Source organism: Poeciliopsis prolifica, unplaced genomic scaffold (assembly GCF_027474105.1).
Source record: "Poeciliopsis prolifica strain line A6 unplaced genomic scaffold, Auburn_PproV2 SCAFFOLD026, whole genome shotgun sequence".
NCBI classification, from domain to species: domain Eukaryota; kingdom Metazoa; phylum Chordata; class Actinopteri; order Cyprinodontiformes; family Poeciliidae; genus Poeciliopsis; species Poeciliopsis prolifica.
In genome coordinates this window covers 7,618,354-7,643,002 of record NW_026562401.1, presented here as the reverse complement: position 1 = coordinate 7,643,002, position 24,649 = coordinate 7,618,354, and the positions used below count along the sequence as shown (strand labels likewise).

Sequence of the window (24,649 nt, the reverse complement as noted above, 5' to 3'; positions counted from 1 at the left end):
CAAATAAAAATAGTTTTTGTGTAAAATAGTTATTCATTGACCTTAAAAATATTAAAGTACAAAATGATTTAGTATAATATCACATTTCTGGAAGCACTGGATGATGGTGGTAACTGGAGCATCCAGTTTTGTCAGATTTTAATAGCCATGTTGATCCTAGTTGATAGAAACATGAACATAAAGCCTTTATTCCTCTTCAAATCAATTCTGCTTTTCATGAGTAGTTGTATTTTATTGTGTTGAATGGTTGTAGCATTTAATCTATGTAAAGTCCAGAACATTTACATGTTAAATTGTAGTCCCGTCATGCAGTGTCTAGTACGTGTGTATATATCAATAGTTCTAACTTGATGAAGTTTGAACCACTGAAAAAAAAAAAGTCAACCAAGTTTATAATATCCTTTTAGTTTTGTATGGCCAATGACTTATTTCACTGCCACATCATTTCATAAATGCAACAGTAACAACACAAATGAAAATGTTGAACAAACTTTATAACAAATAGTCAATAACTTTTGACAAGATAGAAAAATAGATACAGGCATACAAACAATAACACTGAAACAAGATACCATTTCCAATCTCACTTGCTGAAATACAGAGGGATTTGTTTCTTTACAGTCAGTAATGAAAGCAACATTCACAAAAGGAATACTGGGATCTTCAAATAAACTTTGCAGCCCTGTATGTTCTTTAAAGCCTCTTTCATTTCCTATTATGTTAAGTTTATGGTCAGATATGTATCAAAAATAAAAGGCAGGAATTCCGATTTCATTAAGAATTATTATATATATTTTACAAATATGTGCAAGTAACTAAAAGAAAAAAAAATCTTCTACATTCAAGCTTGTTTACATGCAGTTTCCCATTTCTGTTCATGCCGACTTGGAAAAGAGGAAACTCTTCATTTTTTTATGTCAGCATTACCCAGAAGTTTTATTTTTATATTCACAAGATATATGTCAAAAACAGCAGCTGTATGATTTGAACATGCCTTCCCAGATGAGGCATCTGGCAAGGCATTAAAAGCTCAGCGAAGGCCACATTTGGGATGTGGTCCAGTGTTGAGTCTAATGCTGATATTTTCCAGTTTTTCCTCATATGAGGCAATTTCTTTGCTGAATGCCCTGAGTTTGATGATTAACTGTGTGGAGGTAGTTGTGAGATCCACTGGAAATATTGCACTGAGCTAAAATAGTGCAGACGAAGTCTTTAGGGGATGGGAAGCACTAGGAAGGAAGTTGTGTGGCGTAGTTGGAGGTGAAGATCCACGACTGTGGTTTGAAGAAGGGGATCCTAAAAAATTGAAAAAGGAAAAAATGAGGAACTGAGGAATTTTTATTGACTGTGCACAAGTGTCTTTGTTAAATGTTCTCACCATTTTCCATATAGCAACTCTGATGCGGTGACACCGACACACAAGGCTGCTCTTGAACTCTGATCTGCTTGGATCCTCTTCCTCGTAACACATCTGTTATCTGCAGAAGATTTTAAAACTTATGATAGTCTTTGTGCCACACACTGGTATAAATACTTTTAAAAACAGATTAATACAAGTGGAGAAAACATTGCACCATTTAGGTTTGGCCTCTAGAGGGAGGAATGCATGCATTCTTCCATTTTTGGCTCGAACTTATTTCCACTGTTTAAAGCTGAGTTGAGTCAACTTGGTTTTGCAATTGTTTGTGTTTGTTCTGATGTAACTTTAGTGAATAGGTGGGATTTTCCATCTTGAAATTATAGTGAGACATTAAAGTGTAAACAAACACACCACTGGAGATCCCTCGGGGGTTTTCCTGTTTTCATGAAATGAGACTTTCCTAAAAGCAGAACTATCTTAAAACAGAGTTTTAAAAAATGCAGTTATTTTCTTACTTTGTTATTTTGGCCACCATCACTGGCGTATCATTGTGGTAGTTCTTGAGACTACTGTCTGCTCCGCTCTTCAGCAGCAGCCGGACGGTATCCACTTGACCTCGGCCGCAGGCGATGTGCAGGGCCGTGTTCCCGCTGTACGACTGGCTGTTGACGTCACAGCCATTCTGTGAGAGAGAAACAACAGACTGATTCATAAAGAAAACCAGACTAGATGATGCTCAACATAAAAAAAGCAGGTTGGTTTAATCATAACAAGATAAAATAGAGAGAGTAGTTTCAACAGAAATGTGATCAAAACGGGAAAGAAAAATCCTCATATGCACAGTTCAGCAGGTAAATGCAGAGAATGAAGGCAGTCCCACAACATGTCGCCATTTAAGAAATACATGGCAACATGTATTTCTTAGAAATACATGTATATAAGCCAGAAGGAAATAAGCAAAAACAGTATAAGGTAAAAAGAGAAGCTTAAGAGAAGAAAAGCATTTATATCCATTTAACCTTTTCTAAATTTAGCTACATAACCACAAACTTAAATGTGTATTATTCAGATTTTAGCTGATAAACATAGCACATTATTAAAAAAAACAAAAGAAAAAAAAAACAATTCCTAGTTTTTTTTGGGTTTTTTTGCTACAAATAAATATGATAAGTTGGTTAGAGCACTGCATTTGCATCCATACCCCTTCAATCTGACATTCCTAAATAAAATGTAGTGCAATTGACCTTTCTAATAATTAGTTCACTTCGAGCAGAATCTGCTTGTGGGTAATTTGATTTCAGTAAAAATACAGTAGTAATGTGAATGCCTCAGATAATGTCAACCACATCATAAAGACCCAGGAGCAAACCAGAAAGGGATACAGCTGTGGAAGAGTTTAAAGCAACAGTAAGTTATTGTCAAAATATGAACATATCAAAGCAACAGTTCTTTCACCTGAGCTATGGATTCCTGTAGCTCTTCCAGAGCAAAATAACATTATTAGACAGGCAACTATATTAGTACTCCACTGTGGAAGTGAGGCAAGGAAAATATCATTGCTGAAACTAAGTCCTAGAAGTTTAAATTTACCACAACCCAGATAAGAGACAGCACAAACATTAAGAAGGTTTAGTCATACAAGTCTTCATTTTTCTTTCCACCTTTCATGCACAATGCCATGTATGTCAGAAAACTAGCATTGCAAACCTAAACACACCATCTCAATCATGAAATATGGCAGTGGTAGAAACATGCTATGGGGATTATTTTCGACAGGGGCAGGAGAGAGAGAGTCAGATGAGAAGAGTGGTAGATGTAAATGCATGGCGAAAAACTTGCTAGGCTGTGATAGGAGTGGATGTTCATCTTCCATTGGAAAAACAATCCTGAACATTCAGCCAGGGCTGTTAGGGAAATGTTTGGAATGCAGTATATGTATGCTTTAGAAAGGTGCTGTCAATCTTTAACAAGACTTGAAAACAAAACTTTTGACCAACATTCTCAAACCAATCTCACCATGCTTGGATTATTTTGCAAACAAAAATGGGCAAAAATCTTTGCTTCTAAATCACTCAGTTGTAATTTTGAATGAAATCTTGTGGAACAAAGCACTGATTCACGGGGCTGAACGCATATGAGTTTTATTTTAAAACTGTGAATCGGGCGTGCTATGATGGCGTAGGGGGTTAGAACAACCCACGTATGGAGACCTTAGTCCTTGACGTGGCCGTCGCGGGTTCAACTCCAGACACTGGCAACATTTGCCACATGTCTTCCCCTCTATCTCCATCCCCTCTTTCTACTTTCAAAAAATACAGGCCACTAGAGCCAACAAAAATCCTCGCAGGAGAAAAAAAAAGAAACTTGAATCATTTCCCTTAAATATTTTGTTCCATCACATAAAATTTTACTAAAACACATTGAAGTTTGTGGTTGTAACACACTAGATCTGAAAAAGGCAAGGGGCTTGGTACTTTCTTCAGACACTGTAGCTGTGTCACCAACCTTTCCCCCCTTGTTTCAGTCACCACAAAGCATAATTACCTCAATGAGGAAGTGCACCATATCTGCATTATTGCTTTCCACAGCATGCATAAGAGGACTCTGGCCACTCTTAATGTCCTGATAGGAGGAAGAATAAAAAAACCACCATCAACACGATAGTCAAAAAACAAAGATACTTGACACGATGACCTTTACAAGTCGTTTAACCCACAGTACAGAGTTTGTGGATCTGGGACTGACCATCGCGTTGATGTCTGCTCCTGCATCCAGCAGCATTTTTGCCAAATTTTTATGGCCTTGCAGCACAGCCAAATGAAGAGGACTCAGACCTGAGGACATAAACAAGTAAAAATTCAGGTTGAAACATTTGGCTCACTTTTCCACCTTTAAAAATGTATAATTCACAATAGTATAAAAAAAAAAAACAACAACACGAATTGAAGTCACAAGCACTGCTTTAATGAATGCAAGTGGCCAGATATGGTGCTATTGTAATGATGCGAGTACACAGTCAAAATGATACCATTTACCTAGACTTGTAGTAACTGTCATGCAAGCAATGTTTTCGGTGCCGTGCAAATATTAAGACATGACAGACCGAACAGACTGCAGAGTAAGGAAATGTTCTCATCCCACCTACATAACTTAAAGCTTCCAACCCCCACCTGAAAATAAAATGACCTTTTTTACAGCCCCCCACAAACTGTAATGCACAGTTGAGGGGGTGGTTTGTGTTTTTTCAGGTATACTCAGAGCAGGTGAAAGCACCAAGCAGCCGTGGGAATAGAGCCAGACTTTAAAAAAACCAACACTACACTACAAATAGTTAAAAAAGCCAGCTAAAATCAGATTAAATTAACATTTAATTCAAAAGTAGAAACAAAGCATTTCATATGTTTAAACTACTGATGCTACAAAAAGGTTTTCATGGCAGCAAGTAATTTATAAAGTGTGGGAACAGAAAAAAGAAGGACTGAAAAAGTTACGTAGAATTTTACAAACAAGCACACATGAGCTCACAAAATCCCTTAATGGAAACAGTTATCGTAGATCATTACCATTGTCATCAATAATTTAAATATATTTTTAAATGATTGGAATTGGATTGCCAAACTAAACTCAACTCTCAAAAGTTTTGTTGTTTGCTTTAGCCTCCACCAAAATCCCCAAGAGCTGTTCAACAGGCATAATAAAACAAAAGTTGTTTTTGAATATATAAACTATATTATAGGTAGGCATGTTATTTTGTGGACTTTGCTGATCTGGGTTTTCCCCAAATAATTTCAACCTTCAACAAAAGTTATTCTATCATCATCATGTGATTTTAAAACAAACAAGAGACATGTTAGAGTTAGCCTAGAGCTCAGCTAAGAGATATCACCAGAAGGTAAGACATCATTTTAATGCTGACTGTAGTTATAAAGGTTACAGTAAAAATATGAAAGTATGCGACTGTCACACAAAACAAACACTGCACAACATCATATGTTAAATGGAAAATGATTATATCTATGTGGAGTAATACTTATGTTCTCACCACTTATATTTATTAAATCTAGTGAATAATTGTATTGTACTTTGAAGCAATAGCAACAGCTGCTTAGCTGTCAAGCATATAAACAGCATTTGTTTTATTTATATAATAAACTGGGACCTAGTATGGGTAAACACCTATTCCTAGAGGACTGATTCATATCAAGCTCAAAAAATCCTGATCAGGAAATCTCTAAATGGAATGTGCCACAACTAATTACATTAATAACAAACAGTTGGAAAAGTGAAGACTTGACCAACGGATCTCATAAATGTTTGATATTTTATTAATTTTACCCTGTATTGAATGTGTATTTTTAACAGATAAATTGTATACATGGAAAATCGCTGTTCTCATTGAACACAATGTTAAAGAAACACCTGTAAGTGAAATATCAATATTCACGGAAATAATATTTGTTTTTTTTTTTAGAAACTGCATGAAGTAGAGACCACATGTCACAGCATCCAATTAGGAAATGTTATTAAGAGAGGTGGTGATGCAACGGCGCTTCCGTGCATATGGCTTTGCTTAAAGCAGAAGAGTGTACATCACAACTCACCTTCAAAGTTTCTGATTTCCAGGCAGGGTGAAGATGAGGAGAAAGACAGTAGTACAGGTAGGCATTCGAGCAGCTGATATTCACAGCAGAGATGGAGTGCTGTTTGGCCGTGACGGTCCAAGACAGCAGGGTCGGCCCCTGCTCTCAACAAAACGTCCACCATGTTTGCTTGCTTGGTTATCACTGCCAGATGAAGAGGAGTCTAAAGGATAAAAACATTCAGTTTAGATAATCCAGTGTACACAGTGCATGAAAGTAAAAAGTATTTTGCTTTCCCACAAAATACCAACATTTTTTAATTCTGTTGCACACTATAGAAATGTTTTCCAATTTTATATTTTATTCTGACTTCAAAGTAATACTTTTCTTTCTTTCCTACATTTCCTGTTATAAATACAAATGCTATGGCTCACAAAAACAAAGATATAACCACTAATTACTCTAAGGTGTCAGAAACAAATACTACCAAAAGATTGTCTGTCTGGTATTAGAGCACAAGTAAAATATCAATTGTGACATTTAAAATCCATATGAAAAAAAAAAAATTTCTTTTGGAGCAGAATGGCTTATATAACTAATATCTGTTATTGTAAGTGACAGCTATAAAACTAAGTTCCAGTTAAAGAAAAAAAAAATATAAATTGGCAGTTAATCAACATTCCATGTTTTTTTCTGTATCCAATATGCAAAATCCAAACAATAAATAAAAAGTATGATGGAATATTTGATTTAAGTCCTTAATTATGTTCAGGGCCTTTCAATGATATCATCAATAAAACAAATGGCATCATAGTCAACAATCCCCAGAGAGGATTCAGTCTATTAACATACAGTATGGCAATGGCATTACTAACCCTAATCCCTAAACCCTAAGGCATCATTCCTACTATTGCAGCTGAATACCACAATGCATTATACCATAGTGCATTGTGGTATTCCATGACAATGTATCAATATATAGATTTTTAATAAGCGAACACACTGAGAGAAGAGCAGTATCAAAGTTGGTTAGTGGTAGCAATTGGTGAGAGATAAAAAGCCTTCTGAACTACAGGAAGGGGGTTCCCCATCTTATTGTGTATTCAGCAAGCAGATGGGCATAGTTAGTTTCAATCTAGTAATAAAATGTATGATTATAGACTATTAAAATAACTATAGTCTAATATTTGCAGGCTCTTTAAAGCCTGAATGATTTTGGAACTAAAACTACATTTAGGTTTATTTTTGCGACACCAAAGTCCAATCACTGCCATTAAGAAACAATGAGCTGCAGCTGCCTATTCCTGAATATAGACAAATACACTTGGCTAACACACCCATTTTAAAAATAGATAACAGGATGGAAAAAAAGCAACTCAGCTGAATGGTTTAGTGATAGGCCTACCCTTTCAAAATGACATAACTTCTACTGATATATACATCAGCATAGCATGAATCAATTGTGAAGCCAATTAGTGTGCCATAATAATAACTTATGAGGAGGAACTTGTTCACAACTTCATGAGTCGTCTTACTTGACACCATGTTTGATCGCCCCAAAAATACAGTGAATCTTCTGGCCATAGTGTGACAAAAAGTGAAAAAGTTGCATTATTTATATGTTCATTCGTACAGAACGGATACATTTATGAACCAACTTGTGCATTCTTTCTTTAGACTGACTAATGGTTCTAGTCAAGGTTAAAACCGATAATATCTCAGGGAAAAGTTGTCATGGAAAATCAGCTCTTCAATTTGGATCCATCTAAAATGACAGGTCGGCTTACAAAGCGTTACTAATGTATCTGTGCTGTGTGAGCCAGCAGTTTACAATCTAGGCACTTTCTAGATTGTTTAACAGTAATAGATTGTAAAACAATCTAGGAGGTGCATAGGTGCACATCCGAAGCACCTCTAGGGTGTGCCTAGAGGTAATCATGAATCATCTCATGATGACCAGAGGAGCAAAGGACACATCAATCAATTCCAAATGTGTCACAAAGGGAAGTCTTTCATAATGGGATTTTCAGCTGCTATTCAAAGTTTTACAAAGATGAAGCAATTGGGATGAAACTGTTGCTCAAAGTTTCACTTTTGTTGTATTACTGGTGTGTGTGTGTTCACGCGCACTGCCTGTGTGTTCCAGTAAAGACTATTTTAAAAAATTTTTGAGCTATGGAAGAGCCAATTTTAGGAATTCCTCCTTTGTGTCATTGTAATGTTCCTCTCTTCAACTCTTGCTTCTCTGAAGTCTGACTCATATTGACAGATGAGCAAAGATGTGAGACCATTTCCGAAAAAGTTTTACTGTAGCTTGCAGCATTCATTCTTACACCACATTGTGTAAAGACACTTCTTCTAAGAATAGTACTCCGATTATTATAACTTTGCGAATTGTATGTGATGCGTCCAACACACACCTGTTGGTCAGGTAAATCATCATGATGTCAGATAAATTTTAGCTGATATAATCAGAAAGTAGGTCAAGCCATCAGTTTCACTTTCAGATTCAAGCATGTAGCATGCTAAGGTCAGTGAATCTTCTCCAGTGAATAAAGTAGGGCTTGAATGGAATAGAATGCAGTCATATTCAATACATTATGCGTGAAGATGTTGCCTAAAAGTGTCTTTTGAAAATGGTAACCTTTAACCGGGCATTAACATACATTAAGCCCACATTCACAATGACAATGTGAATGTGCGCAATGTGAATGACAAGGTTTTTCTTTTTATTGGTGTTATGAAACATTCTTACCTTAAATGCTGAAACAATACCTCGAAAGATTCGATTATTAAAATTCCTTGAGGAAAATTTAGCTGGTTCGAAGCTTCATGAAATTATGTTTTATTATTTAACACACCGAGTTCCAGTCAGAACATTATTTGCGTTGCGCGGAGCTCCCACTTCCGCCTCTGAGTTGTTAACGAATGTAGTGTCAGTGGCATAACATCCAGTTTTCAAGTTTGGCCATGGTGATTTTATTAATTGATGATAATGCCTGGGTTTTCATCATTTTTTGGGGATGACTAAGCATCCTTAAAATGACTGGCATGATGCCTGGAGTACAGCAGTCTTTCTCCACCGGGAGCTGCTGGTTCAAAGCGAACAGCTGGAAAAGCGATACAGGAGTATATATGCAGGTGAGCGGATAGACTGAACACGGTGAGCAACAGCGTAGTGCAAGTGTAGCTTTATGGACGAACCACACAATAAATTTCATATCATCTGGGTCTCAGCAAATGGGTGACGTAAATCATTGTGACGTTACATGGCTGGCCGATGAGTTTAAGAGTGTGACAAATGAAGGTGCCGTAAATACTCCCAAACAATACTAGCTTTCATAAATATTCTCTTTATCCAAAAATATTTCCTTGCATTACTTTTTACATTCTTTTCTGCCTTCCCCACTTTGTGACTCATGACTGTATCATAAACTGCTCACAAAATTATCTGTCTTGAATGATTCAGAGAGCAAATAATTCTGCAATCCTAAGCCTTTTATGGCCTTTTATGGCCTTTTAAAACAAACCACAGAGATTCAGGCCATAGTTTCCAGTAAAAGGACTTCAGTGACTAAGCAAAACTCCTGCATTGATAAGACTTGAGGTGGAGAGGGAGAGTTAGGGTGGGGAGGCACAAGAATGAGGAAAAGAGGAAGCGGTGGAGGATAGTCCAGGGGAAAGACAGGATAAGAGGGAAAATCCCTTCTCTTTCCCTTTTAGTGTGTTCTGATATACAAACATTCCTGCAACATTAGCCAATCAACACGCATGACGGGAAAAGACGAAGAGAAAAGAGCTTTATGGAGATGAAAAACAGCCCGAAGCCACAGGCAGTGCCAAGCAGACGCAAACATGGAATTCAGCAGAAAGAGATAAAGGCCTTCTGCAGTGCATACTGAAGGGCAAAGTCAGTCATGTTGCACAAATAATCACACCTCTTACGTCAGTATCGTTGACAGTTATGCTGATAGCATCACACAGTTTATCAGTTCTGGTTAGAAACTGCGATCTTAAAAACATATACGCAGTAACAGATATGATAAAAAAACAAAACAAAACAAAAAAAAACAATAGTGAGAGAGTGAGGCTGACAGACAGAGAAGCACGCGCAGGAAGGGAAAGTCCCTGTAAACTACCCTCTGAACCTCAGTGCAAGGTATGTTGAGAAACAGCCCTGAGCATTGCAGGCAGGGAGGGGAGGGGGGGTCATGTGACTTCTCGGAACAAGGATACTAAAAACACACAAACACACAGTTGTTTCGTTTGTGTATGTGCACGCACACACACACGCACACATGCAGACACACACTCTTAAGCAAGAAGCAAGCATGCCACCAACATGCTGTACACTAGCTGCACATTAATGACAACAGCATGTGCATATAGATGCATGTGTTAGAGTTGGCACTGCAAAGGAAATAACTCATTAATTCCTACCAATGTTACTACCATGCACAACATAATCAGCTGTCACGACCTTGCAGAAAGAGAAAAAAAAACAAAGCTGTGTGTTTTGGTTAGCGCACTGATAGCATGACCGACGTGGGAGTATCAAACAGCTGGCTCCAAACCAATCATGTGAAAGGCAAATCATACACCGACACTTGCACAATTGTTCAATAACGGTACTGATAGTAACACTCTGTCAAAAAGTTCCAGATGCAAAACCACAGAAACCCAGGATTTGTCATCAATATTGGAAAAAGAGCCTGCATATTAATTTTGGTCTTTGGGAAGTTGCTTAATGCTGGAAACTGTGTCCAACTTTGTCAACTATCTTTTTTTTTTCTTTTGTTGTTTTGAAAAGTAAAAAGTTCCCTGGCCTCATTTAGATAAGTGCGTTCTTTCTGCCTGGTATTCTGTCAAAACCACAAAATCTGGTAGGCAAATGACTGTGATGGGACGTGCGCCTGTGAATCTCCCCTTTGGTTATAATTGCATATGACACGAAGAGTGTATGTGTCTGTGTGTGTATGCCTCTGCGAGGAGTGTGTGTGAGAGTGTGTTGCGTGCAAGCATTTCATACACAGGGCAGGCACAGGATATCACAAAACCTATACTGTCAAGCCTCAGCGATAAGGAAAAAGAACAACTGATGATAGCACCGGTATTATTTCTGGTAAGCATGCCTGCAGCGTCCTGTGTGGTGTGAAACCCCAGCCCTGAGAACGACAGCTCTTGCACAGCTCAGGTGCTTTTTTTCTGTTGAGGGATGAAAAAGACACAGCTGGCAGAGACCAGATAAGGAAGGCAATGAGGTTAAGACAACAAGGGGAGATAGAATGTGGAAGTATCGTCTTAAAAGACGTAGTTGGGAAAAGCCTGGATTGGGAAACACTCAAAGGTAATTCTTAGAGAATTTTCCGGTAAGCTCTCTTTAGGAGACTCAATGTTTCAGTGAAAGTGCTTACAGTGTATACCATTTGTTGATTTGCATGAGTGCAAAGTCCAAAATTCCTTCCACAGTGTAAACAAAAAAAAAAAAAATTACAATTAATTTCTATAAAGGCTATAGGAAGATTAGCATTATCTTCTGACTTTAACAATGATAGGGCAGCCTACTTACAATCCCTAGAAAAATCTATTCTTGAGGGCAAAGTGATTGCAAAACAACTATGGGCAAAAGTATAATAACTTGGAATGGACATAAAGCACTTCCCAGCATGCTCGTTACTCTGGTTTATGGCAAGTACAGGTGAAATATCCAGGAAGGGTAAAATTTACCACACAAACCTCAGACACTATGCCTGGAAGAGAATTTGATAACACAGCACAAGCAAAGGAGGAAACCAAGGCACTTCCTCTTTTATTCTCCATTATTCTGCAGTTACTAGCTGATAGATATGTTTTAGATATTGTCTTATTTGGAAAGGTGTGGCTCCATAAACATTTGAATCATTGGAGCAATTTTTCACCACTTTACTTGTTAAGCTTTTTGTCCAATACAATTATGATTGCTGATCAGTAATCAGATAATTGTAATGATAATAACAGTATTATCATTACTGTTCAGAATTATTCATTAGATATCTAGTATGCACAGAAGAAAAAGTAAATGTTCCCAAATTCAAGTCAAGTCTTCTTTGAGGAGTAAGTCTAAGTTGAGGAGTAAGTCTATGGTAGGCATGTCTAAATCCATTTTCAACTCTTTATGAGGCCATTCCAAATTAAGTCTTTGTGGAGCAAGTTCTTGTTGATCTTCAAGTCTTTGAGAAACAAGTCTAAGTGAAGTCTCAGGTCTTTGTGAAGTAAATCCTAATCAGATCTCATTTCTTTTGCTCCAAAATCAGTGTGAGGTCAAGTCAATGCAGAATTGCGGTAGTTTATGAATTCAAATCATTATCCTTAAGTCTTATAAAACATATGGGCCATTGATATCTTTATTTTAGAAAATGCATGTCAGTATATCAAACACTGCTATTAACTGTTGTGATGTTTTGTTTTGTTTTTTAATGCTAGAAGCTGCACAGTAAAGCTGTGGTTAGCACTGCTGTCCTGCAGCAAAATGATTCCAGGTTCAGATCTCACTCTTGGGCATCTCTGGGTACTCTGGTTTCCTAGCACAAGGTGTTAGATTAACTGATCCATCTAACCTGCCCTCAGGAGTGAGTATATATAAGTAATATTGTTTGTCTTAAGACTGTGTGTTGCCCTTTGAAGACCAGTACAGACTGTACCCTAGTCATTACCCGTGAATGCTGAAGATAAGCAGTCATGATATTAAATATGCCATTAACATAAATGCATTGTTTCACCTGACGAAGATTATTGTAGATATCGAGGCCTCTTCGAGCCAACCCCAACAAGTGGATGAGTTTGTGGACGATGGGCAGTTCCCCTTGAACCACAGCTATATGGAGGGCACTGCAGAGGACACAAACACAAATATTTTCACTCAGTAAACAAGTGCAACATTTCTGAGTACTCAACCAAGTTTCTGGCAGTTGTGTAAAATTTCAACAAATGTGGTCAATATTATACCTGTCACTGGATGATACATGATTACACTCCAAAAATATTTTGTACTTTATTTAAATATTCTCACTGAAAAATTACAGCATCAGCCTAAAATGAGAATCAAAGAAGCAAAACACTGTAGCCTGTGCCATGGATGTACAAGTCTGACTCACAGTACTCTTATCAGGCCGACTTAGTGGGAAACCACTATCTGTGGTCTTTACGCGAGGCAAAAGAACACAGGCTAGAGTTCAAGACAGGGAAGGTGCAGGAAACTGAGAAGGGGGGAAGGCATGCAGTTGAAAAGCAGAATAGCTTTTTTTTTTTCTTTTTTACATATTCTTTCTCATACTATCAGAAGAAACAGCTTCCAGTAAGAGCCAGATTTGTTTTATGTCACATCCTGTTGTCACTGTGAGAAGCACCATTTGCTTTTTTTTTTCTCTGGCTTGCTTTGTGTGTTATAAAATCTAGCCATCAAGCTGCATGGTTTCTTATAGGGGCTTTCTGCAGGTTCGCACTGTCAGCTTTATGGATCAGACAAAACCAGTAAAAGACACTGAACTTCATAACAGGGAACTTCTCAATAAATGTACTGCCACAAATTGGTTTAATGGTGAAAAATGCTTTTGCACTTCCTGTCAATGATGAATTTCTATGATATCCATCTTTATCTCGTCAAACAGAATTATATTTTGTCTTCACTTGCAGAACAAAAAATAAAGCCAAATAATCAGAAATATGACTTGCTTATGCAGACACTTAAATCCCTAAATAAAGTCCAAGTGACTGGCTGCCTTCAGAACCTCCTTAGTAGAAAGAATGAGTATAATTTAACATGTGTACATTATGTGTTCAACTTCTCTATGCACTGTTCAATCCATCCTCTTAAACTACATAGAGTTTACAAAACTGCTCAACAAACTGGTCGGTCAAAAAAAATCTTGATCAAAGAAGTAGCCAAAAAGCCTATGGTAACTCTGGGGGAACTGCAGAGATTCACAGCTCAGTTAGAATAATATGTCACCATCAAAACTACAAACTGTGGACTCTATAAAGCTGACCTTTATAAAGAAGTAGAAAGAAGAAACCATTGTTGGAAAAAAAAAATACTATGGGAGCCCCAGTTTGGGACAAAAGAAACATGGGAAAAAAGATACTCTGATTAGACGAGCCCAAAGCAAAACATTTTTGGTCCTCATGCATATGGTTGTTGTGTGGTAGAAAACTAACAAAACATCAGTTGTTCAACAGAACCCATTTCCATCGTGAAATACATTGGTCCCAGCATTGTGCTTTGGAGAACTTTCTTTCTGCAGGCATAGGAACATCTGGTTAAATACACCATTGGACAATAAAGGTGATACTGAAAGAAGACCTGCAACTATGCTGAGATTCGGATTGAGGGTCAACTTCCAGAAGGATGACCCTAAGCATACCAGAACTGAACTGCAATGCATTAGAATGGGCCAATCAAACTGGAAGTGCAACCGTTAAAGGCAAATACATATTTGCTCCTGGAATCAAAGCGAAAAGCAGAACCTTTATATGCAGAGTGAGAATGACGGTTCTTTCCTCAGTACATCCCTGTTCCTGTAAGTGACCTCAGCACTGTGCATCAACAGACTGTAAAAAAAAAAAAAAGTTAAAAAAGTGTATTGCTCTTTCATAGTTTTGGTCAGTCATGGCCCAGCATTGTGGTGTCAAGTAGTACCAAACTGTTCAGGTATGAATCAAACGAGATTTGTCATTCAGAGCCCAGAGGAAAGTGCTGTGAATAAATAAATAAAAAAAACAGCAGCTGCAGTTTCACTGTGTGAATAAATACTGCATCAGAACTTGGCTCCAAATTCAGAGTTCACTGAACTGGGTGCCTTAACAAAGGCCTGAATTCATCCTGTCTTCTATATCTGCACCTATCTCTCTCTTTTTCTCCTAAGATGAAACTGTACTGTTTCTGCTTCCTAGAAGTGGGGTAGACTATAGCCTGAGGTAACCTCAGGCATAGCGGTACTGACGTAGACAGAAGTCCCAGGCCTGCTATGTTACAGGCAGCCAAAGTGTGTGTGAAAAAAATAGAAAAAAAGAAAAAAAATGAAAGATAAAAAAGTAGAAGGCTGAGAAAAAAAAGGCAGCTTGTATGTGGTATCCTGTTTGGTGTGAAAGTTGAAGATACAGCCAGACATAGAACAAACTGAGTGTCCTGTGGTCTGAGGACCAGCTGAGTAATGATGTGATGCATCAGTTTGTGTAAATTGTTAAAGAAGGAAATTGGTGGTCCAGTTCACAAGAAAAGATGATTGTACAAAACCTCCTGTGCACATCAATGCTATAAAAAAATCAAGATGATAATTAAGTAAAGCAAACTTGTAAGAACAGTTCCAGTGAAATGTTAAAATACACACACCTTTTTTTTCATGACTTTGGGACACATTTGAACTGTTCATTTTTTAGATGCACTGATTATACAATTTCAAGGAATTTCAAACTATAAACTGGATGGATAGATTTAAAATGTATGTGAATTATTCATAATCCATAAATGGCCAATATTATTATACATGCAGACTCAAACTAAAGGGACATCTCCACTATCATTTGGTAAAATGTCCCTTAGAGAATTGAAACTTGACCACAATACACTATCTTCATTATTCATCTAACATTCATGCTTTAAAATGCCTGAGTCAGAAGGCTGAATTCCCATACTAGCAGTAACTCAGATCTGCAGAGCCCTGGTAACAAAAAATGTATTTTGTATGGAGACACGGGGGTTATCATCTGTTTGTTTGAAAATGGAACATTGTTATTACCTCTGAAAAAATATGACAATGTGCTGTACTTCTCTGGGCTTAATTTCCATGCCCATGATGAAAATATTTACTCCATTTCCCCCTGAAGTTAAGAGTTCAGAACTTTGTGGGACTCCTTGGTAGTGAGGATTAAAGCAGATAACTGTTACCAAAATGTACATTTAAAATTTCAAGGCAATATTCCTCAATAATCTTGCACACACTAACTGCTTCTATAAGTGGAACATGTAACGTGCTTTGTAAACTCCGAGTATAAGTTAGTCATTTAAGTGACTTAAACTTTGGAGTAAATCAGTTGTTCGACTTAAATTTGACATCTCTACATCCTGAGTGCAGAAGACAGTGTGACACACAACATAAAAGGAGACAGCGAAAGAGAGAGAGGGTGCAAGATGGGGCTGATAGAAAGAAAGCGGTAAATGAGGAAGTGGGGAGCGGATGTTTGGGTTTTTTGAGCCCATTCATTTAAAAACACAGAGAAGAAAAAAGAGAGAGACAGACACCTGAGAAAAACCGCAATCATGTTAAAAACTGAGCTCTCACTGGCTTTCCCGAAACTAAAGGGCTCATTGACGTAAGAGCAGGCGTGAACACCATCACTCACATTATGCATGCACGCACAATCACACACACATTCGCATATATACAATGTGAAAAAAGGACAAGGGGATGAGAATGTCTCTTTCTGAAGAATTCAGACAAAGTTTCATGCAACCACAAAGTAACACGAACTGTAAAAGCACCACAATTACTTTAGCACAGAGGTTTGTCTGCAAACTGGAATTAAAAGAAGAAGGGATGGCAAGCATGCAAAATGTAAACCATTTAAAAGGTTAAACTAATAAGATCTATTGAGCATCCAGATAAACTGTATTCTGCTTAATATTATTACAACCAACAGCAGATGTGCATGTAGAATATTTAGAAACCAGTATGCCACGGGATTAATAGCTCTTTAAAATCCTGGTCATCACATTTGTTTTGAGTGGATGCAAATTAAGTTGATCCTTTTTGAAACTGCAGCATCAAAGTGTCATTTAATTCTTGAACAGGCTTTGTTTTCAGTCACATGACTTTTGCCCGAGATTGCACTCATGCTCTTGTGTCAGTTTCTCATTTAACTTTGTGTGTGGGAAGGTGCTGAACCTGTAGACAAAGGCCGGCTAGCCATGCGTTTAAAGTTTAGCATTTGCATTCATGTGGTCTGAAGACTCTGTGCCCTGTGGACAGAATCATTCCAAACACCCTTACTCCCACACCCTGAAAGAATAGTCAGCCGACTGTTATAGAAAACAAACGCAATCGCAACAGAGTTTGACAGCTCAAGTAGCTATAATCCAATACTTTGCAATTTTGCTAAATTTCTGCATTGACATTTAATGAATCAACTACGATCAACATACAACTACTTTCCCTCATGGAAAGTTAAACAGCAGTAAAGAATTTGCCTGTATTTGACTGCAGTGTGGAAGCAGTACTGTCTGTACCCACTAAATACGTAAAGACAGGTGAGTCATTGAGGGTGAAACTAATAAACCGGGATGATACAGCAAACATTTTACATTTGCGTTGTGCAATATTACATTTTTTACTCATGAGATCACAAGGTTTTGCAGTGAGACAAGTCTACTTTGCAGTAAGTCAAATTTAGTGTTGAATTAAATAAAATAGCTTGTAAAGATTTAGTATCTGTGATACTAAACTGTTGTTTGAAGCAAAAATGAGGTAAACTACTTACTCATTCTGTTGGAATGGTCTGCTGTTGCAACAATAAGCATTAAGACAATATACGTTGTGTCTTAAATTACTTCTAAAAGCCTGAATACTTGGATCTAGTCAACACATATACATGCACATGCATACTCCCACTGTTTTTGAGTAAGCTGAACCACAACGTAAATGCAATGTAAATGCAATGCTTTACAAATGTATTCATCCCTCTTGACTTTGGCAACTTCAATGTATTTTCAGGAGCTGTATGTTACTGAAGAAGAAACAAGAGTGTATATTTGTGAAGTAGACAAAAAGAAAACTTAAATCTGAAAAATGTGGCATTCATATTATGTACTTGTCTCTTTTACTTATTCTGCTAATAAAAAAATGCGACCCCTTCATACGTCCCATCATCAAAAGTTAAAAGTGACTGTCACAAGAGCAAACTTAATAAAAACATATCAGTCCACCCAAACTGACAGGTCAGGCAAGAAGAGCTTTAAGAAACAGTCAGGAGATCCATTTTAACCCTGGAGAGCCTGCAGGAGACACACATCTCAGGTGGGAGACTGACGCCGCATCAACTATTGTGCATTTCAGAATGGCTGGAAGAAATGCATCGTTTTAAAAATATGTTATCTTCTTTGCAGCTTGTCCAAAACCATGTAATGAACAAAGAAAATACATGGAAGTGGAGAGAGGTTCTACTCAGAAAAGATCAAAGTTAAAATTACTTAGGTTGACAAGAAAAATGCAGTGACTGATGAAATAATACCCTATCCTGTATATGTTGAGATGTTGCATGTATGCTGTGTGTTTGTCACAAACATTCAACTGGGAGTGTTATTCTTTTAAATGTTTTCACCTTTTCTAAGTTTTACTTTGCGACTCATTCACTGTCCTTCCAGTACAAAATGCAATTCAAAAACTTGAGTGGCCATGGATGCAAAATTGTATTAAACACAGATCTGAGTATTCAGTGAAACTGTCTAGGTTGAGAAATGGAGCTGGAACCCTTTGATAGGGTAAACAGACAAATACAAGTCAAAGCTCAAGACTCATGTACATTTTTCACTTCCATTAAAAATTGTAATTAGGTCATGTGTTTGTGGCTATAAAAACTAAATATGTTTGTTTTACTTTAGGTTTGCTTTGTATTTAGGGACGGCATGCCATGCCCACCTTGTTTCAGAGTGGAAAAAAAAAAAAATTGCATTCAAGGTGACATGCAGCATTAGCCACCACCTATAAATGTAGGCCAAAAGTTCAAAGACTCTTGATGTGAGTGATACAGGCAAACACAAACTACCGTGTTTGCACTACACTGTAGAAAGCTAGCAAAGTCACTGATGCATGTGTAATGTCTACAGTGGGAATGACTCCTGCAACTTTTAGAGCAAAACAAACTGAATCATGAGAATCAAAGTAAGCTAACTAACTAAGATAACGAACAAATCTGTACGAATCGTATCAGTATTCAAAAAGATCCAACTGCTTAACTTATCTATTACCATGACAGATGTGTTAATCACTGAATGTGTTCAGAGTGAAGAAAATTAAACAATTAAAGTCCCAGATTCTGAGGAGCTTTGAATCCCATATCATGCAAGTGAAACAAATTTTGCTTCCAAAATGACAGAGAATGATTTTAAAATAACAAAATGTTAACTGTTTTAAAATTAAAAACAGTTGAAACATACCATTTTATGACTCAATCTCTTGATCTCACATCATCAATGTATACTACATAAATTAAGGACAATGCATCTCCTCAGAGACGCGTAAAACTCTCGAATCTTATGAATCTCGCAGGCTCTTAGATCTGTTTCCTATGCCAACTTTCACTTTACACCACAGCCGCCCATCTGACTTCATCTGTGATCCTGAAAATCCAAGTTGGGAATGAATCATGGTGACATTCTCAGTTTACCAACAGCCCTGAGGACTTGAATAAAGGAATGATATGCTCAGTGATAAGTTGCACTGTAACCACAAATTCTGACACATCAACATACGTGTCTCCGTCTTCATCCTGACGTGTGGCCAGAGAAATTCCTGCCAGCAGGTTGTCAGTCTGATGGACTCGCGTGTGATGTGGCTCTGGAAAGGGGGTCAGGCACACTGGGTAGTGACCTGAGGAGAAATGGCAAAAATAAGCAAAAACCATAAAAACAGAATTACACAAAGAAGATTAGAATCAGTGAAGAAAAAAATTATGACGAACAAGTCTTTTTTGTAGTAAGGAAATGTGCATTTGCGGTAGGGTTGTGTGGTGTGTATTCATTTATGAGTTGACCCAGAAAGGTGATGCTCTTCTGTCAGTTGAGGAGTAACTGACAGTAAAGATGAATGGCTGCAGAAGAGCTGACTGGAGATTTTCAGATACAGAACTGCTGCATCAACTACCACTACGCTGGGAAGAAAAACTAAACTTTGCAATAACCTATGCCGGCAGGCTGTCCCAGAGGCTCTAAGAACACCTGAGTCCATGATACATAATAAAGACAGAACTCATCATTTTAAAGCTATATGAACACTGTTATATTGAATCCTAATTTTATTAATCTGTTGAAATTCAGACACACTGCAATTGTTTATAAGTAGATCAGTGATCGAAGGTCTTATTTTCTATTCTAGCTTGTGCACAAAACATGGAATTTCACCCCTGATTCTCAACTCTTAAGGGTGTAATAATTATCATAGACTTAGCTGAAGATTGACCTCTTCTGCTCAGGACCTGTCCTGAACTCAAATAAAAAATATGTCACCACAAATATAGACCTAAATTGTTAAATTATGAGCTTTATCTGTCTTTCCATCAAGCCTGACTTAGTCGTCTGTTTGTCTACCAAAGAAAAGCATACCCAAACCATAACTTTTCCAATATTTATCATTACTATTAGCAGTAGAAGGTGATGGCCAGAGTTTTTTTTTTTTTAACTCATCTGACCAGAGCACCCTATTCCAGAGCCCATGTAAGAACTTTGCAGCCCTCACATGGGCTGCAAAGTCCATGTGAGGGCTTTGCAGCCCATGTTTAATACATAAACATTGGCTTTTCACATGTTTAATACATAAAAAACACATCAAATTAATGAGTGGGTACACAGGCATAACTTCCTGAAGGACTGGTGTGGACATGTCCCCACCAACTCTGGCATGAAGGCATCTGGCATCATATCTCATCTGCTGCATGCAAGTCAGTTATGCAAAGTTCTTACCAACCAGCTGAGGATCAGCTGTGGAGTCAAAATCACATAAATGAAAAGCACAGAGTTTGTTCTGACAAGGATTCATTTGGTTCACACATAAGTTACTTATGCTATTTTTGAAATGTTTAATAATATTTAGATTGCTGCAGTATTTTATTGTTGATGTTTTTAGTACTTGGTAAAATCAGACATAAAAGGCAACTATGTGATAATTCTTCAAAAACATATTACTGAATTGTAGGTAAGCATCCAGCAAATACAGGCTGATTAAATAAATTAGAATATGATTAAGAAGTTCCTTTGTCAGCAGTTCCATCACCAAGTGAAAGACATGATGCAGATCAATTAGATTATATGTTTTAACATGATTATATTTTGTAGTATGTTTAATACCTGCTAAAAGATTATTTGCGAACGGTGCTGATGAGGATTATATCCTAATTTATTGAATAAGACTGTCTGGCATTCACATGTAAGTTTTGGCTTTATTCTTAGCACTAGAAAAGAAAATGAAACACAAAGTTACATTGAGTGGGCATATCTGGCATGGGCTGTGTGTGTTTGGTGCAAGCTTGTTGTAAAAACTTGTTTATTCACCATGTTGGCAATTATATAGGAAATCTTACTGTTGATGACTATGAAATCTGAAAAATGGGCAAGACAGATTTATTCCAGAGCTTCACACAGTTTAGGGTTAAGAAAGACAGATTTCAGAGAAAACGGGGAAAACATAGTAATTATGTGAATGCTGGTCACAAGTGCTTACCGTAATTAATAATGGGCAAAATGCAGCAGGAATAGCCTTCCGGACTGGGAGCTACTTGGTCGGTCCGCCTGTGCGTCACCGGCGCAACGGCGAACCTGCTTTCATCGCTGCTCTCTCCAAGCGACTATCCCCACTCTTCCGGACTTTCTGCTCCTCTGCGGGGGAAGAGCAGGGTGAGCTCGCCTCTGAAATCGGCGCAGCCGGCTTCTGGACCTCCGGTTCGACGTGAAACGTGCGCTTCCTAAAAGGAAGCTTCGATGGAGTCTTTGTGGGAGATGAGTCCGCTGCTCGTTTGCCGAGCAGAGTGCTTTTCGCGTCCGGGGAGCGGCGAACCGCTGAACTGTCCGTCCCGGTGCTCGCAGGAGGCGCAGGTGAGCCGCCGGTCGCGCGGGCGTCCCCGGCGCAAAAGGTTAAGTCCCCCGCGCTCCTGCGCCCTCGAGCTGTGGTGCTCAGATCCAGCGGCGCTGCGGCAACCGACTGGTGGTCAACGCTCATTGTAATAAGACTCGGCATCAACTGAACCAGGTTCAGGTGACAGCGCAACTTTGGCCACGTCCAGAGGAAAAAAAAAAACTAATTATATCAGACAAACCAAAGTGAGAAACTCCAATATCTAAAGGGAGGAAACGGGCGACGATCAAATCAAACCATTGCCCTGTTTCCCTTTTTGTCTCTGATCAGAAAAGCGCTCAGATGTTCAGACTCATGCAAATATACACGAAGGAAAAGCCAGGAGAACTTCTATCCCTGCGCACCTTTCTGAGCGAGCCTCAGAGGAGCTGCGCATCTGCTCTTAATGAACGCCTGTTTGACGCTGTGGGCCTGCTTTCGTTTTAAACCGAAACAATGAGCAAGAAGCTGTTAATTACACCGAGCTGGGCAGGAAAGGAGTTTAACGCTGCGCTGAATTCGTGGTAATTTTTTTGCATTTCCGTAGTCTGATTAACTGACTGTTTTGCAGACGAGTTCAAAACATTTCTTGAGAATTTAAAGCAGGCATGCTTGTCTTTTTTGTCTTTTTTTCTTCTTTCCTTTTCCTTTTTTCTTTCTTTTTTTTGGGGGGAGGCAAGCAGGTGAGAAAAAAGGGAGACCAGTGCAGAAGCATGGGGACACAAAGCAACAGATTCAACACCTTATGCCATTTATGTAATGAAGGATACTGGTGGTCTTAATGCCAAGAATGAAATATTTTCAGCTAAGTTTCCTGCAAGTTTCCATGTACTGGATCCATTCCTACATACCTGACTGATTTGAAGTTATTTCCAGTACCATGATGGTACTGAAAGATAAACTTCCCGTCGGAAATTTTTATGTCCTCTTATGCTTCCATTAACATAATTTTGGACTTTTGATTTGTATGTTATCCATCACACATTTTGAGTGTCTCGTGTTCATTACAGTAGCCCACTTCCATTTCTGAACTGATTTGATCTATTTTCTGTGAAAAACAAACAATAGTTTCCTGGCTGTAATGCATTACAGCTGATTTCATCTGCAAAAAACGCAGAAAGTCTTTGGTAACGGCTCAATCAAACTTCCACATTTACTTCTCCTCTTTGCATCTTATTTCTCCAAATGCCTTGTCTAATATTTTTGACAAGCCGTCTCTCTTCTAGCATGCAGTTAATTATGATGCATATCTGAAATCTGAAAAGATTTATACATTTTCTGTTGCTTGGGTTTGGGAACACCACCAGCCTGCATGTTAAGCTTAGCTCAAGAAACCACAAACAGATGAACAAGGAGAGTAGCAAACAGTAGATGCTCCATGATGACTCATGAAGCATTGCTACTAGTCCTACTGCGAATTCACACCCAAGCAGACATAGTCTTTTTTTCCTTGTCTATAATCCTGTCTTACCCCACCCCTAGCAAGGTTCACATTACCTGGGTCAATTTGGGACTTTCCTCTTTCCACTGAAGTGTGGAGTGGGCAACGGAAAGTCAAGCTGTGTGTCTAAAGTCCCTGAAACACTCTGACACTATCAACACGTCCTGCAGCTGTCAGTGCACTCAACCATTGTGGTTAAATGTGGAATAATTTGTAATTATTTATCAAAAGTATACACTTGCTTGCACATTTACAGCCTGCTTACTCCTGAAAACACACCTCTTAAAGCCTACAGCACAATGCAAACCATAGAGCCCCAATGATCGTTCCATTCATACTGACTTTCAACAGAAAATATAATAATACTCCTTAATGTATAGGTTCATCCTTCAGCAGAGTGCATTCACAGAAAATCACAGGGTAACACATCAAAGTACATGCGAGAAATGTGGCCCTCTTGTGAGAGGACGAAAAAAGTGCAACACAGCTCTCAAATTACAGTGTGATTAAATACACACTGTGTATTTAATTATCTATTACATGCACAGATTGTTTTAAACTAATTTTGTACCTTTGAATTTATGCAGTAGGGTGCTGAGTGGTTTTTGACTGGCATTTTCAGCAGCAGGTGTTTTAACTGCGAGCAGTTTTATTGTTGCTTTGTTCCAAAAAGTGAAAGGTGTTTCTTTTTTTCCTTTTTCCCAGGAAAAAGTGCAGAGTTAATTAGTTGTTTTTAAATAACTAACTTGAAAAAACGATGCTTTTAAATGAGTTAAATTAGAAAGCTTAACCTTTCTGGAAGCAACGGTTAAGTTGTTCAGCACAGGGCCATGAAATTTATATAGCAGTGATATATTTTTTTTAAATTAAATATTTTATTCATTAGCATTTTAATTGAAAAAAAAAACAATTTACTACCTAAGTCCTGGTACAGCAACATATATGTATGGAATTATGCTGGTCAATATTTACAAATTCCACTAAGTTTGCTAACTGTATCTTTCTAAAGTAATACATAATAATTATGTAAGAGAAAAATGATGGAGGATTTTCAGCAATTTTCACAAATAAACTTCTGAAGAGAGTGGCATGAATTTGTACACAGCCTTCCTGAGACAACATTTCGTGTAAACCATTTCTTGTAATTGTAGCTTGAGGTCCCTTTGAGGTATGTCTTTAACTGACTGAAATAATTGGCCTTGCTTGTTTGATAAATAGCAAAAACGCAGTCAGACTGAATTGGGAGCATCTGCCAAGAACAATTATAAAGTCTTGCCACACAAACTATCAGTTGGATTTAAGTCTGGACACAGAATAGCTTGTTGCATGTTTATGGTCATTGGCATCCTGCAACACAAACCTTCGTCTAAGTCTCAAGTCTTTCGCAACATCGCACCGGATATGTCCCAGTACT

General features: G+C 38.0%; 1 protein-coding gene across 1 annotated transcript; it reads right to left on the bottom strand.

The window, feature by feature from the left end:
- Window positions 1–475: 475 nt before the first annotated feature.
- On the bottom strand, window positions 476–22,247 carry LOC129371557 (B-cell lymphoma 3 protein homolog). The gene is given in 11 exon segments (XM_055048192.1): window positions 476–1,296; window positions 1,379–1,478; window positions 1,817–1,820; window positions 1,876–2,042; window positions 3,905–3,982; window positions 4,106–4,194; window positions 5,962–6,163; window positions 12,699–12,807; window positions 19,442–19,559; window positions 21,405–21,515; window positions 21,518–22,247. Coding segments are annotated over 11 exon segments (1,485 nt in total). The 5' UTR covers window positions 21,918–22,247; the 3' UTR covers window positions 476–1,189.
- Between the last annotated feature and the right edge of the window lie 2,402 nt (window positions 22,248–24,649).